The 15,560-nt window shown below is 37.1% G+C and overlaps 1 protein-coding gene across 1 annotated transcript; it reads right to left on the bottom strand.

Annotated features, from left to right (window-relative positions):
• Positions 1-859: 859 nt before the first annotated feature.
• On the bottom strand, positions 860-15,230 carry LOC108377449 (protein unc-80 homolog). Its single transcript, XM_017633714.1, has 15 exons — positions 15,045-15,230; positions 13,802-13,828; positions 11,581-11,601; positions 11,014-11,340; positions 10,716-10,926; positions 10,546-10,637; positions 10,343-10,480; positions 9,956-10,266; positions 9,699-9,889; positions 9,507-9,628; positions 8,952-9,064; positions 1,830-1,962; positions 1,246-1,684; positions 960-1,157; positions 860-912 (listed from the first exon to the last, which is right to left on the bottom strand). Exons 1-15 carry the CDS (start codon positions 15,228-15,230, stop codon positions 860-862), a joined length of 2,562 nt encoding a protein of 853 aa, XP_017489203.1.
• Between the last annotated feature and the right edge of the window lie 330 nt (positions 15,231-15,560).

Here is a 15,560-nt window from a genome sequence, read left to right as displayed (position 1 = left end):
CCATCAACACCACATTGTAACAAAAATCCGCAAAAGCTTTTCATATGACCCAATTTTAGTTGAAAAGAAATACTTATACTTTAAAGCATGATAAAAAAATTACAAGGTAAAATCATTGAGCGGCAGTCTGACGTTTGCCAGCAATATCCCTGCAAACCAAAGTTCCCGAAATCTTAAGGAAATCGTTAGGAGTATCTGATTTCTGTAACGATTTTTTTACGAATTTTCAAAGAAAATTATATGAAGGGGTTGACACGAACTCGTAAAGAAATTTCTGTACGAAAAATAAAGAAAATTCTGGAAAAATTCTGAAAGATATTCTTCACATAGCAGCATTATTTTCGTTGCTTCACAGATTTTCTTCCGAAATTTCGTAAAAGAAAGGAAGTGTGCGTAATTTATTTCATTTTAGAAAATTCGGCAAAAAATCGAATTAAATCTTAACGAATTCTTTAAAATTTCTTTGCAATGCAGAATACTCTGAAAACATGGTTTGCAGGGATAATTTTAAAATTCGAACTCCAGCTCATAAACACATTCTCATTTTTNGAAATTGCATTTTTCAAACGCAGGTCAGTTTGACGCATTTCTTTTAGTGTTGCTAGCTGTATGGCCATCAACACTACATTGTAATAAAAATTCGCAAAAGCTTTCATATGACCCAATTTTAGTTGAAAAGAAATATACTTTTAAGTTTCGAAACATGCAGGAACTAAGCATACTATTCTCGTTAACTATTTATGGAATTCACAAGATGTCTTAATGATGCCTATTATCGTCATGTCATACATTTTATTACCGTTAAAAACAATTTTAGCTAATTCGCAGCAACATCAAAAAACTTTTTTGACCCTTTTACCTAAAATTCACAACTTAACGACAATACGATTGTTATGACACCTTGGGAATCTCCTAATCATACATATATGCTTAAGCGTTAATGGCATAAAACGACTCACTCAGCGGTGATAATAATGAACTTGGATCCACACAAAATGCCACAAAGGCATGGAAGAAGTCCACTAATTCATGTAAGTCTGTACTTTTTACCATTTCTTGTAAGTAGCGTTTGGTACGATGGCTAGCCTGACGTAATATCCGTGTAAGTATCTTTTGACATTGGCTGCGCAAAAAATCTGCCGGTGGGCCGCGTACGCCTGTATAAGAAGAAATGCATCAATTATCTAAAGCATTAACTATGCACAAACATTAGTGCACTTGTAGTCTAGTTAGATCGGCGCATACCATCATTACAGCCATTGTGACAGCCCAACACCAGTAGCGCACGTTTTATAATACCCATCGATATCTCGTGCGCATGCTCACCCAGCTTAAGTACACCCATTTCCAGTAATAGTTCACAAATGTTCAAACCCGCTTCCAATACACGCTGCGAACAAATGGTCATATCTCGTTTGAAGATATTGAAAACTGCTAACAAAACAATTTCGTAGTCAATGCCACCATCGCGTGTAATGTAGAAGGAGCTGCCAGGTGCCTCCGATTCGTCTACGCCAGTGTAATCGATGTGTGAGTCGGTGTGCGAACGCAGCATTTGACCGCGGAAGCGATTAGTCGTGGTACCGGTGCCACTAACACCGCCACCGCTGCCACTTGTGCCGCCTGCCACACCGCTAATACTACCACCATTACTCAGTGCATCCAACTGGGAGTCAATGGAGCCCTGCAATGGAGCGGCAAAAGGATAAATGATTTATTGCAAAGGCGCGTGAAAATAACAAATTAATAGCAAGCTATGTTTGTATGTACAGTGTGTGCGTATGTTAGCAGGCGAATGTGTTTCTGCAAAATTTCCGGCGATTACTAACCTGCCGCTTAAGATAATCTGGCGACGGTGTAGGCGTATGTTCCGTTACGGTGATTATGGGATTGCGCGGATAGAATGTCGTGCGCTGTCCGGTGGACTGGGAGGGACGCATTGCTTTCGGTGGCTCCACATACCTGTAAAATCTGGTAATTTTGAACAAATGCAAAATACGCACAATTAGTTGTGATGATTGTGATGTGCGGCAGTGCGGCGACGATTATTGCATACAAGCCCATTGAACTGAACCGAATTTGGGCGTGAGTATGTAATACTATGTATGTATGGGACAAAGAAGTAGGTAACAAGAAAATAACAGGCAAAAAGTGGTTGGTGCAAAAAGCTGTGAAAAAAGACGCAAATCAGGCAAAACTTGGCTAGATAAAAGTGCTAGATAAAAAGGGAAATAAGTCTATAAGGATGGCAAAATAAAGATAAGTTTTTATATTAAGGCTGGGAGTTCTATTCGAATTCCTTGAGTAACCGAATAATCCGGATATTTTGAATATCTGATAAAAAACGGATAACAAAATGAACGGATATAAACCGGATACACAAAGAGTAGCAGCATTAACCGGATATTCGGATAAAAAAGGGGGACCCGATTATCCGGATTTTATACGTATACACGATTACTCAAACGGATATCCGAATATTCGGATGGACCCAGCCCTAATTCATATCTGTATTAACCGATTATAACCGATAAAGTCAAGGACATTATTTTGTAGAAGGCACATTTGCATTTTCTGCCCTAGGTCCTTAGTACTTAGTAGCATGCAGCCGAAGTTTGCTTTAAATTGACTTTAGCGGATATTCCTTACATATGCAAAACCAGCCAACTCTACTGGTGGTAAAGTCGTTATATTACATTATTTGGTATTAATAATGAATTTAACTTCTCAAAAATGCGTAAGCAATTTTCTGGTCCCAATGATAAGTGATTATTTAAAGAAATACTACTTTACATCCAACACTTTACATATTTATAACAAAAGACGTGCACGTTGGGTATCTGCTAAAGTCCAGAGTAATATAAGCCGAATTGCGTTAGCAAAGCAGGGTCGTATATGCAGTGTGCAGGGCACATTGGGTACAAGCCGAAAACATGGGCATACCTTTCAATTGGTTCTGTCACAGCTGCGAGAACCCGATCTCACAGGCGACCGTCGAACACTTTCTGTGCGAGTGTTCATCCCTCGGAAGGACGGGGATAAAAACAGTCGCAACCCATTTCTGCAGAACATTTCAGACTGCTGCTGCCTCTATCTTTAAGACGTACTGAAATTCATTAAAGCCATGAAGCTGAAATTCCCCTCAAACTCATCGGAGGCCTAGAAATTGTTTATACTCATCGTATTTTACGCCCAAGACGGGCATCCAGGGTGTCGGTAAAATTACGTATGGGGTAGAGCGTGAGCTAGCAATCCAGAACGCTATAGCAACCAATGTTGCGAATGTGCTAAATGGTTCTTTTTCTACTCAAACACTGATAATAATGACGGAACCGAAAACCTGGTGTATACCCGAAGAGAATATTCGCATATATTGCTGATCCTGAAACGGATGGCAGCTCAAGAGATGTAAGTGAAAAGAAAATAAAGCTGCAGCTGTAGTCAAGGCTAGTATTTAACTAACTTGTGACTCTGTATCCGGAAATATACCGGAATATGTTGCCAACCAGGGATCTATCCAAGCAGAAAATAAAAGTCGCATGACCAATAAAATCATGGTCTCAGGACCAGAATCGGACGCGCCTACAATACGCGTCGATCAATACGATCTAACTGCCCGTATAGTAGCCTCCTTCGCCAAATGGCACTTAAAGCTACATATATTAAATATTTTACTCATAGATATAGTAGGCAGGGCTGCTGCTGCGCGCGTCACAGTAAGGCGAAGTGGGGTAGACTTGAAGTTTGCCTGGAGCTATGAGCATTATAAAAAGCTTTGGGTTCTTTCTCTGAGATAGATCACTGCACGCTGAAATAGATCTTTCATCACCCATATTCACCGTAAGGTTGGTGGAGGTGTCGTCAACGAAGAACTCTTCATCAACCAGATATTTAGGCTACCGGATCACTGTAGCGTTTTCCAAGCAGAGGTAGTCGCAATAAAGAAGGCTTCGGACTGGTTGCTTTCTAGTGTAACACCTTTGTAGCAAGGCTCTCGGCTCCTTGTTGCTTTGTTTGAGATCGACGAATGATTGTTTGATCGATCGCATCGGATTACTACGCTATTAATCTTATTTGGATTTCGGGTCATAGCGAAAGTGTTATCGTTGGAAACTGTATGACCGATGAGCTGGCAAGACAGGGAACCTTTGTGCAAGTGCTCCTGAATAGAGAAAGTCTGGGTGCTACCCTGACCTCGTTTGGTGTTCTTCTTGACATTTGGGCGATTAGTCAGCTCGAAGAGCGCTGGCAAGGTAATAAGCCTTAGGTGTCATCTCTCTAATATAAGTCTAAGAGCAATAAACTAGTAAATATGTCAATTGGATTTTGGAGCGATGGAGCGATCTCTTTAAACAATGACAAAACTTTTTTTAGGTTAGGTGAACTTAAATTTTCTGGATTGTAATGGAATGTTTACAAAACAGGTTCATCTTTCATAGCTTTCAATAGTAATCTATTTACTTCACATCCTTATAGGTTGGGAGGCAGGCTTGCAAATAGTGTTGGATATAAAATTTCCGATGTCTAACGAATATTAAAACTTTTCGAATTATTTGTCTACTTGTACATAAAGAAGTTCTAAAGTAAATATAAGAATTTAACATATTTAAATATATTGATAGGTTTTTGTTAAAAAAAAAGCAAGCCCAAATGCAACGAGAAATATGTTGACTGTATGGAGAAGACTCACCCGCTATCAAGAAGACAGCTTTGGATATTTAAAGGTTAAGAGAAGAGTGCAAAGATTTAGTAAGAAATACATAGTAATAAAAAGGTTTGGATTTACATAGATTGGCGTTTTTGGTGTAGTTTGGTGAGTATTGTATTCAAAAAAAAAGGTGCCGGTAAGTGGTTGGTCAATTGAGGAAATATTGGAGCACATACGAGTATGCATCTAAAAACTTTCAATATTTTATGTTTTCGCTGATTACAAAGTGTTAAAAAAGTTTTCATTTCAATGCGTGTGTATGTATGTAATTTTCTAAAAATGTGAATATTAAATTCATAAGTTAGTTTAGCACTAGACAATTTCTTATGCATATGCGTCCATAAATACCAGTGTACAATAATAGTAAATATGTATTTGTAAAAATGTATGGGTTGAAAATTTTTATTATAAAAATTGGTTTATGAATTAAAAAAAAACGAATGTTTTAAAAAACCTTAAAAATTAATTACAGGAAAAATAGGGTACGAGTATATTTATTTTGGAAAAAAGGACTGCAGGATTCAACTAGCAAAAAATGTATTTATTGAGTAAAAAATGTGCTAATGCTATTTAATAGAAATTTAAAATTTTTTTGTAGGTAAAATTTTAAACCAAATATCAGCACTAACAGTTTTTGTAGAGTTGAGGCATTATTTTTCACCCGTGATAGAAGCGCGGAGCCTTCTGATTTTCTGCGTTCACATAAGATATGAACATGTTTTTCAGACGATTGATAGCTACAATTAATCAATTAAACGAAAGTAATTATCGATTAGGTAGGCACTGGGGTTAGTCGAAATTTATTATGGCTTAGAAATATTAGTGCAAATGATTAAATTGTGATTTTCATAGAATGAATTGGAACTATCAAAATTGATGAGATTTGGGTGTAATGAGAGTAGATTGGTGCCTCGTTTAGGAGTAGTGGGTTCTAAATTGAATTTTTTTGAGAACAAAAATTCAGAAAATTTACTTTGGAATTAAAGAAAATTTTTAGCTAAATATTTCTTCCTAAAATCATAAATTATGAAAACATTTACATACATATCAGCCAAAAATATAAATGCATTTATACCATTACGATCAGGGCCGGCCTTAACTAATTAGGCGCCCTGTGCGGATCATGCATTGACGCTTTTTATATTTTATAATGAAAAAAAAAAAAAATGATTTTGAATTCTGTGTCCTATTGTTACAATACAAGTATGTACAAATATATATATTTACAGTTATTAATAGTAGGATTCCGTATCTACAAGGAAAACTACTAAAACGGAATTTCCCTTCCCTTCCTTTTTACTAAATTTTAGTTTTGAAAAACTTTATTAAACATCTGCACTGGTATAGTTAACACAGTACGCAGCGATATCCAAGTCAGGGGATATAACTTTTGAAGATTGGACTTTTTTATAAAGTCAAAAACTTAGATAGATGTTGCCTGGCTGTTTTCTAGATCCGTGCGTATGTAGGTCGTATACTTTATTTATGTATCTGAGATATGTTGTTCTTTGTTTTGATTTCTGTTTTAGTTAAATAAGAAATTTCAAGATGCAGGCAATTTTGCTTCTGTTGAAATTTTTCTTTTATAGATAGGAGCATGGATTTGAAAACACACATTAGCATTAACTAACATTAAAAACAGCGTTGCTGTTTTGCTGAATTTAAGCAAAATTTTCATGTTTTTTTTAACAAATAACTCAGACTTAGATTGTGAAGACTTCCGCTTGAAATATGGTTGGTATGTGCCCGTAGCCAGACTTTTCCGAATCTTGGTCCAAGTAAACCTGCTCCCGTCTTCCAACTGCGATCCATAGCTATACCTTATTTGGGACTCTTATTATTATTATAACGTCGCTGTGACATAAAAAGATCTATTGTGTAATTTAAGAAATTAAGCACATTGGAGGGTGGCATTTTCCAAATCGTTCCCCGAGGTGTATCAGTCAATGATTATAGATGCGTGCGAAGCCCCACATGCTATGAGGTTTCCTTCGCCAGCCCACAAAAATGAAGTTCCACTCTACAGGAAGCCTCATTCTATTCAAATGGTACCTTAAGTTACAGTATCCTGTCAGACAGCCTGTAAGAGTTCTTAGACTCCGGGCAGGAGTTTTGAATCTGTTTTATTGTTTCGTTCCCGTTGACTTCCGGCAGTGCGCATAACTACAAAGCTTTTGGCCACTAGGCCAGTGTAAGAACGGGTTTTACGACCAATACGTTAGTTTGAGCGATAGTCCCAAGTTTTATCATGAAATTTCTAACAGCCATAAAACGCTCTTATGACAGTGTTGTTAACGTACGAGAGATGTGAGCTCACCTGGATACTTCCCCCCTTTTGAGAATTCCAATTCTATCCCTGACAAGGTTGGTCTAGTCAAGATGACTCTCCTTCTCAATGGGTTTATTGACAATCCCTTTGCAGCGCACTGGTTATCTGAGCGTAGCTTACAATCTGAAGCAAATATTGTCCTCATCCCCGCCAACACCGTAGAAGACAAGGTCATCTGCATAGCTATATACCGTGAAACCACCGCCATTTAGCATTTCCAGGAGTTCATTAACAACCAGTGTTCAAAGTCTCCTCTACTTGCCGTTGAGAACACGCATGGGTTGCAGTTACTGCTTGCTTAATGTCTCCTAGTAACGCTATTATAGTCCTGGATTTCATGATGTTTATGAACCAACCAGTCAGAAGGCTATTGCTTCCTTATCAAACCTGTCGATGTTGCTTCATAAGAGCTATTGTCAAGAGCGTCCGATATGTCCAGGAATGCACTCAAAGCTATCTGTTGAGACTGCAATGCATTTTCAATAACTTAAGCTAGGCTATGTTATTGCAGTATTACCTGATATGCGGGTTAAATTTCACATACGCCCTTAGGAGTTGTGCCAAGTTTTTCCCCACTTCGACTTTACCCCATGTTGATGGTAGGTGAGAAACTAGGAGTCTTGAGGAAGATGACAGTATCTTTCACTGCCTGAGCTAGGGAGTTATCCCAGGGATACAAAACATCGTCCGCTTATTACTAACATCCTAGACTCCACAGTCAGTCTAGAACAACATTTGGAGGCATGAAGTGTAAGCGCTTGTCTTCCGGCTGCATTGAGGCAAGACATCTTTTTCGTCGTCTCGCCACACTCTAGAAGTAGGTGCAGTGTTATCTCCTTAGTAGAGGCGGAAAAGCGGCATAGGTCTTTTGACAAGATTTCTGACCTGTACAGATGTTCTCTTAAACTGCACCATCCCGAGAGGATGCCTGCGACAAGCCTATAACTCTTCTAGTTGTGAGTGGAGTGCCTAGAGCGCCAACCGACTGTCGCTATGGATTGATATTCTCTCATTACGGTAGTTTCTAAGTAAGTTAAACTCCGCACCCCGATGACCTCTGGTGTTTCTAAGCTAGTTCATGTCCCTCAAAAAATGAGTTGTTCCAGGCTACTTTGTTGCAGAGCTCTATTTGAAAGCCTAATTGAAAACCACTGCCTTGTATACCTTATCTCTGTGGAAAAGGGCTAGAGGAGGCTGGGACCCTAGCAAGCCATCTCTTGCGAAAATCAGAAGAGTACGCTTGGCTGCCTACTCTATGGTAATATGCTAGGGCTTGCGGTAGAGAATTAACTCCAGTGCTGCCGTCGGGCGTGGAAGCACCGCAGCTCCCGTGTTGCACACACATGCCAGACGTCGCAGTTTTGTGAAAGACTGTCTCACTGTGAATAAACTGGTTCCAGAAGAAGAAAGGGTGAATGAAAATGTTTTAGCACTGTTTTTAAGGAAAAAATTTTGAAAAGGTAGACCTAAACCTCTAAGGGCCGTTTTCTGAAATAACCTTTAACTTTAAAGCTCACTTTATATATAAAGGTTGGATAAAAAATAAAGCCATATCTAAAGTTAAGCATTTCCATTATCAGTTTTTGACGAGTGTAGTATGTTGCTGGATTGTAACCAATTAAAAACCGATAATAAAATTCTTTACTTTAGACACAATCATAAATTGCAAGCTTTAAATATAAAGTGAGCTTTAAAATTACAGCTTACATCGGAAATTACAGCTGCAATGAGAAATATGTATTTATGTATTTGTTGTAGTATTTACTAATAAGTAACAGAGTATAGCTACTTATTTATGCTTCTAAATGTATGTATTTATGCATGTTTCTTTTTCTATGTAAACTTTGATAAAATATCTATGTATGTACGAGTATACGCAAAAAGAGTTTCGAGCAAAATCGCTTTAGTGGTTACCTTAAACTTGGCATTGATTTTCCTTTAATAAGATTACTTGCTGGCTCTCTGGTAATCATTGAAGCTGAGCGTGATAATTTCTTCTCGCCCGTATCCAGACTGCGATGATATTCCTTCGGGAAGTTGAAAATAATTAATCAGTTTCACAATGCTTGCGATAGTTAAGCAGTATGCATGAGAATAATCAGCAAAAGTAATTGAACTATTAACTTATGAATATATTCGTTTTTAAAATATAAGGGAGACAGTTAAGCTCTTAGATAAGTGTAAACGCCGTGTAAATAAAAACTTAGCAATAGCAAAAATTAAGGAGTTCATAGTTTAGATACTCTGCCATAGGGAAACTAAGTAAGTGCTTTAATTAAAATGTGTAAATAGAATGTCGGCTAGTTCAGTAAGTACGAACTGTGGGTATTAAAGCTAGGGAAACATTAAAATAAATAAAAAGCAGTAGTACAACAGAACAACAAAAGAAAAAGAAGATTTAGTTTAGTTCAATCTTACTGCATGTTGCAGTGGTCTCTTGCCATTAGCAGAGCTTGTTTCTAGGCCTACTTTTTCAAGATTCTTCTCGGACTTCGAGAACATTTTCGTTTCGACAAAGGCACGCAAATCAGCCATTTTGACGCGCTTCTTCTTCTCGCTGCCGCGGCGCTCCGCTGTGGGACTGGACTCTTCTACGAAGAAAAAAAAAATAAAAAAAAATTTTCAAAAGTGTATTTACCGCAAGCTGTCGAATTAACTTACCAACTTGCTTAGTTACCGCTGGTTCCGGTATTTCGATGTAATCTTTAGCCACTGAGCTGCTTGGGCTATCGCGACTATTGCTGCCCGGACCTTGATACAGTGAAATCTCGATTTGTGGTATGGGTAGCGAGTTGGATCGTTTGCGTGGCTGATTCAAACTAATGGCCGCCTCTTCACCGATTTCGCTTAGGCTGCGATTGATAATTGAGTACTATTGTTTATTTTTTCGTGCTAATACGAGTTTTAACTATAATTACCGATTGTACATGTATTGTAGACTCCAGAAAATGCCCTCTTCCTGCCAGTGCGAAATGAAGAGGCAACGTAACACGGCTACATCAAGAAATGTGGCCGCCGATACATCCATACGCACACTATCAGACTTATCTGATTCGGTCTCCTTCTCTAATGATGGACTACTCCTATCCTTTACCGATGCACCACGCATTAGCTCTTGTTGATCGAATTCGAACTTTGTGGCTGGTTTATCTTTGTCACGTGAGTGTACCGACTGCCGGCTGCCGCGACGACTTTGCAATTGTTGTTGTTGCAGTAAGCTGGCGTCGGCCTTTGTAAGCAGAACCAGAGCGAAAAAGAGCAGTGTGAATCGAGTAGTAAAAGGTGGCACACATTCATGTGCTTACCGTAAAAAACGAGTTGTCCATTAGATGTGGCGCGGAGGGCAGCCGAAAAATGACTACGCGTTCATCTTCCACACTTGAAGCCTCCTCGGGTATGGTCTCGGGAAAAGCAAATTCTTTGGGCGAAGAGACCCATGAGTTCTGCAAAAAGTAGCATGACAGCGTGTAAGATTTGAGTGATTTAGGCATAAGATCGACAAGCTTACTTCTTCGTCTTGCCTGGTGTGCTCTGATAGTTGACTCTGCGGCGAATCTAGTTTTGGTGAGGTGGCTACATCTGCATTGGATGATTGCTTGCCTAGATAATTTCAAACGAATCTTATTGTTATGATTGTGCATACTCTACATGCAATAGGTGTATATATATGTTACTCACGTCCAGGAAACATATCCGTCGAACCTTTCGGTGTGGGCGCACAGAGCAAATTACGCGCCTTTGGCTTGACAGGTGCCGTAAAACAAGGTGCCCCCGGTGCGCGATTATCCCACATACCCTGCCATAATTTAATGCCATTTTCTAAGCGGAAATTTTGGAAGTCTGATTCTTTCAAATGGTGTATGATGGGCGCGAATAGGTATACAAAGAGCTAAAAAATAAAACAGAAATAATTAAATAAAAGTTTTTCTTACATCACATTTAACAGTAAACAAAATTGATGCTGTCTTAATTGTACCGTTATCGTAGGCACCGAAAACAAATATTGCTCCACAGATTTCTGCTTGGGTGTCTCATCACCCAAAATTTCATTTCCGCCCTCATCATCAGCGCATTCCTCGGCGGCGTAGAGCAATATCCACTGCATGGTGTAGAGTAATTTCGTTTCGACTGGTCCAATTGCTTGCATATCTTTGACACGATTGTGCAACAAGGCGGCAACACAGTGCATTACGTGTGGTAGCGCTGCCTGCAGTAGTCGCCAGCGTGGTATAGCCCCCAGCGCTTTGGTGAGCGGCGGCGATAAACCAAATTGGATGTTTTGTACGAGTACTTTTTCAAAGGACTGTGTCGTTGGCGCGGAGAAAGAAAATATATCCCTTTTTTAAATTGTTTGAGTTTTTATAATTTAAGCTCAATTAATTGTTGTAAATTGCAATTGAAAAATATCTAGCGAGGATTACAAATATTTTTAAAAAGTAATTGCCATACAATTCAGGTGATAAAATTAAAGTTACGAAATTAATATAGATATGATGAGTTCAGTCAAGGAGGAAAAAAAAAACCGAACGAAATGAGTTATTACCTTGCAAGCTTCCTTTGATTCCTGTTGAAATATTGCAATGAATATAAACAAATAAATAAAATTAATTATTAAGGCTATTTATTTTGGTTAAAATATGGTATGAACTTCAACTACAAAAAACAAGTAGTGAAATATTTAATAGACAACAAGCAATAGAACAAGAGCATGCAAAGTTAAGATATGAACACTTTAATTTACTATATATATAGATAAACTATTTTCTTTTTGTTTGAATTATGGCATCCTTATGAGCCATACTTTTAACTTTATCGTTATTTTTTTAATTCAAATTAGTCTGCCTATTCGCTTAGCAGTTTTGTATAGCTGCACTTTTCCGGTAGAAAGCTTATTTCGGAAGGAGTTTTACAACAACAAAAAGTTTGGATTTTTTTTTTAGCGAAACACAAAAGGTCCAAAAACGTACTTTTTACAGAATTGAAATCGGTTCAGTGTTTGGTCAGGCATCGCCGTCATACGAAAAACATTTAATTTTTATACATATAGATAATTAAATTAATTAATTAAATGCTAGAATTAAATGGGCTATAAAACTGCGTCACTTCCTAGCTCTTCTGCGGCAGCACAAAACCCGTACGAGTGGCGCACAGCAGGTCCCACTGCATTCATCAGGATTAGCAGCAAAATATACTCCCTGACACGAAAAGTCCAAATTTATTTAGTTTTTTTTTATTTATTAACCTACAGTACAAAGTACCTTACAGACTAGACAAATACATAAAGAAGCCAAATTGGACAATTAAAATATTATTGAAATATAAATAGTATTTTAAAAAATTGTATCTGCATAAAGGGAAATCAAGTAGATTCGAATTAGATAATGCTTTAAATTCCCGAAGCGCAGATTCTATAGGGGCATTACTCGCCATTCGAGTCTTAAAGTTTTCCCCTAAGAGGGATAAGAATTGCGAAGATTTATTTGTGGAACATTAAAGCTTTACTGGGGATTCAGTGATGCCATTAAGAACATTCAAAGTGCAGATTAATGAGCATAAGCCGAGAATCGTAGGATGGAATATGAGCCACAAGCCGTAGGCAACGTAATGCATGTTTAAGAAATATTTTTTGAACACTTTAAATTCTACACATCGAAGGTTGGTCAAATGGTCTCCAAATGATAACTGCCTACTCCAAGTAGGAACAGATAAAAACAGCAAGATTAGTAAGTGTAGAGTGACCAGTGACAAAACCATATTGTTTTGGGCAAATTAAAAACTTAACCGCAAAATAAATCTTGTCCTATGCAATTCATTCAAAACGTTTCGAAATGCGTGGCAACTAATAACATTTTTTCCACTTTAAAAGAAAGGTGTGTAACGGTAATTTAGAGATATACGAAATCTTCGATAAATCAGTCAATACCAAAGCTAATTTATTCAAAATTGATGTTTGCAATAATTATTTAGCACAAAATACGTTTTTGATAAAATTTTGGAAAATAGGCGTGGCACCGCCCACTTTTGACCTTATATGTGTAACTCGCAAAGCGTTCGAGCAATTCGTACAAACTCGGAATTCTAATTATGTATGCCACATAAAAGCAAAACGTTGAAAATTATTGAAATCAGACTAAAATTACGTCCACTTTTTATGAAACGGTAAATTTCAGAAACGCTTGAAACTTCTGTATTTCCAAATCAAAGGACGCTAATTTACATAAAATTGTTACTAAAAACAATTGACTGAGAAGAAGTAACATTATTACGGAATTTTGGGAAATGGGCGTTATGCCGACCACATATAACTACATATATAAGTTTATCGAAGATATTTGAAATAGGGATAAAACCACCCCTGCTTACCAAGTAGCGGTAGTTTTCGGAGTTTATTATATACAAGCGAACAAGTCTAATATTATTTAAGAGCAAACGTAATAAGGTAATTCCACGAAATGTTACACTACCGGTATTTTCTAATAGTGGAGGCGATAAATTCTCGAAAAATCTTAAGCAAATAAAAAAAAAACAAAATAACAAATAGGAGCCACATAAAAAGCTTTCCATGGAGTTGCAAATGTATTGTATGACAGGAGTTAATTGGAGACAATTCATGCTGCCAAAAAATACCGACATACACATAGTAGTTCATAGAGTATCTAACAAATGATGTACATACTTTCTATTTACTATTTTTTCCAACTACAATAAACTCAACTACGAAAATACATATATGTATGTATGTGAATCTAAGCATGTTGACTTACATGATGTCCCGGTGCATGTTGACAAAACTATTGTACATCAAATACGAGTAGCACAAGTAATCACATAATAATGAGCATTTCAAATGTCGTTGTGGTTTGTTAAATTGTATGATCGAAATCGTAATAAAAGAGCAAAAAATAAAAAAAAAAGAATACCATAGTTTTGTACAGTTTCAACAGATATACATATACTTGTATATGTATGCACGTGTAGCATATGATAATGTGTAAGCAATTGGATGATACAATTATGTCGCAAAAGATATATTTATGTGTGTACATACATATGTACATATGTAAAATAAAGAGATAGAAAGTTGGAAAGAGAGAAAGAAACAAGATGCACGTCTGCCGGTAGGTTTTAAGCCAGAAAAGTATGCATGAATTAAAGACACGTAAATTTGTATTATAGACTACGGATAGCTTAGCGAATTTGGCAAATTAAATACTTTTTATTTTTATTTTATTTTTTTGCGTTTATTTACAGCTCAAAGTATTTGCTTCGAAATATGCTTTTTACCAGGGCTTCGGAGCGAAGCGGAGCAAAGGAGCAAGGAGCTGAGAAGAGCTAAAAAAATAGTTTGCTCCTTTGCTGATTAAAAAAAACTATATTTTGTTTGTGTTATTTTCTCGCCTAGTAACAATTTATTTAAAATATTTTTATTTTTGTTTTTCCTCAATAAAAATTAAGAGAATATTGAGTTAATAAATTTACTTAAATTATTATTTTTTGCCACTGAAAATAACCGTGTTAAATAAACTTCCATTCTATTTAATTAACTTCGACACTTTTTTTTAGTTTTTTTTATGCAAAAGCGTACACATGTGTACAGATGTATTTCTGTATCAAAAGGAAATTTAAAAAAAATGTCGTCTACGTTTTTTGACGGTTAGGACTTGATATGTAAATAAAAAAGTGTTTTATTGGGAGTGGGAGTGCAGCAAGAGCGCACCGTTGAAAAAACCTTTGCTCCGAAGCCCTGCTTTTTACTTTGCATTCCATATTTACAAGTGCTTCCTTGACTTTTACGCGTCTTCCACTCCAAATTTGAATACTCGAAGGTACATCGAAAAGGTAGTAGTAGTCTCATTGACTTTGCTCGGTTTTACACATTTAATTATGTACGTATGTATATGTATGTTTTTAGCCACTTCTTTACACTTAACAAATATAATCTTTGATGTTTTTATTTGTCATAAAATAGGAAAAATTACACATGTGTTTATTGAAAAAAAAACTCACCATGCAACTGGCCTCATGCAATTTGCCTAATTTTGGCCTTATGAAAGGCGCAATCTGACGCCATAGAAACGTTTGCACAGATACCGGCAAACCCAGATCCTGCATGCCATCATCCTGATCGATGTCATATTCCTCATTATTATTTATATGCAAATTATTGTTTATTGTATTTGTGTTGGTGACCATTGTGTTTTGTGGCATTTTTTATTACACTGAATTATTGGTATTTCGGGACGCTGTTGGCGCTCAGCGGCATATTTGAGCTAGCTGTGAATGAGCAACAAAAAGATGCGTAGTCAACACCATAAACATACACACATACATATGTATATACGTATGTATAAGTATTTGTGGCATATTCGAATGCCAACGACCCCCACTAAAGCCAAACAGCCTATTTAATCCCCTTTAGTGCTCTTGCAAAGTATTACATACATACATATGTATGTAATTGCCAACTGTTGCTGTTTGCCTGTCGGCAGCCGTTATTATCTAAGGTGAGTGGATGTGGGGTTT

This window comes from Rhagoletis zephyria, unplaced genomic scaffold (genome assembly GCF_001687245.7).
Source record: "Rhagoletis zephyria isolate East Lansing unplaced genomic scaffold, Rhagoletis_zephyria_1.1 Rzeph_scaffold_12096, whole genome shotgun sequence".
NCBI classification, from domain to species: Eukaryota; Metazoa; Arthropoda; class Insecta; order Diptera; family Tephritidae; genus Rhagoletis; species Rhagoletis zephyria.
The sequence above is the reverse complement of the archived record's forward strand: the minus strand, read 5'-3'. Positions and strand labels throughout refer to the sequence as shown.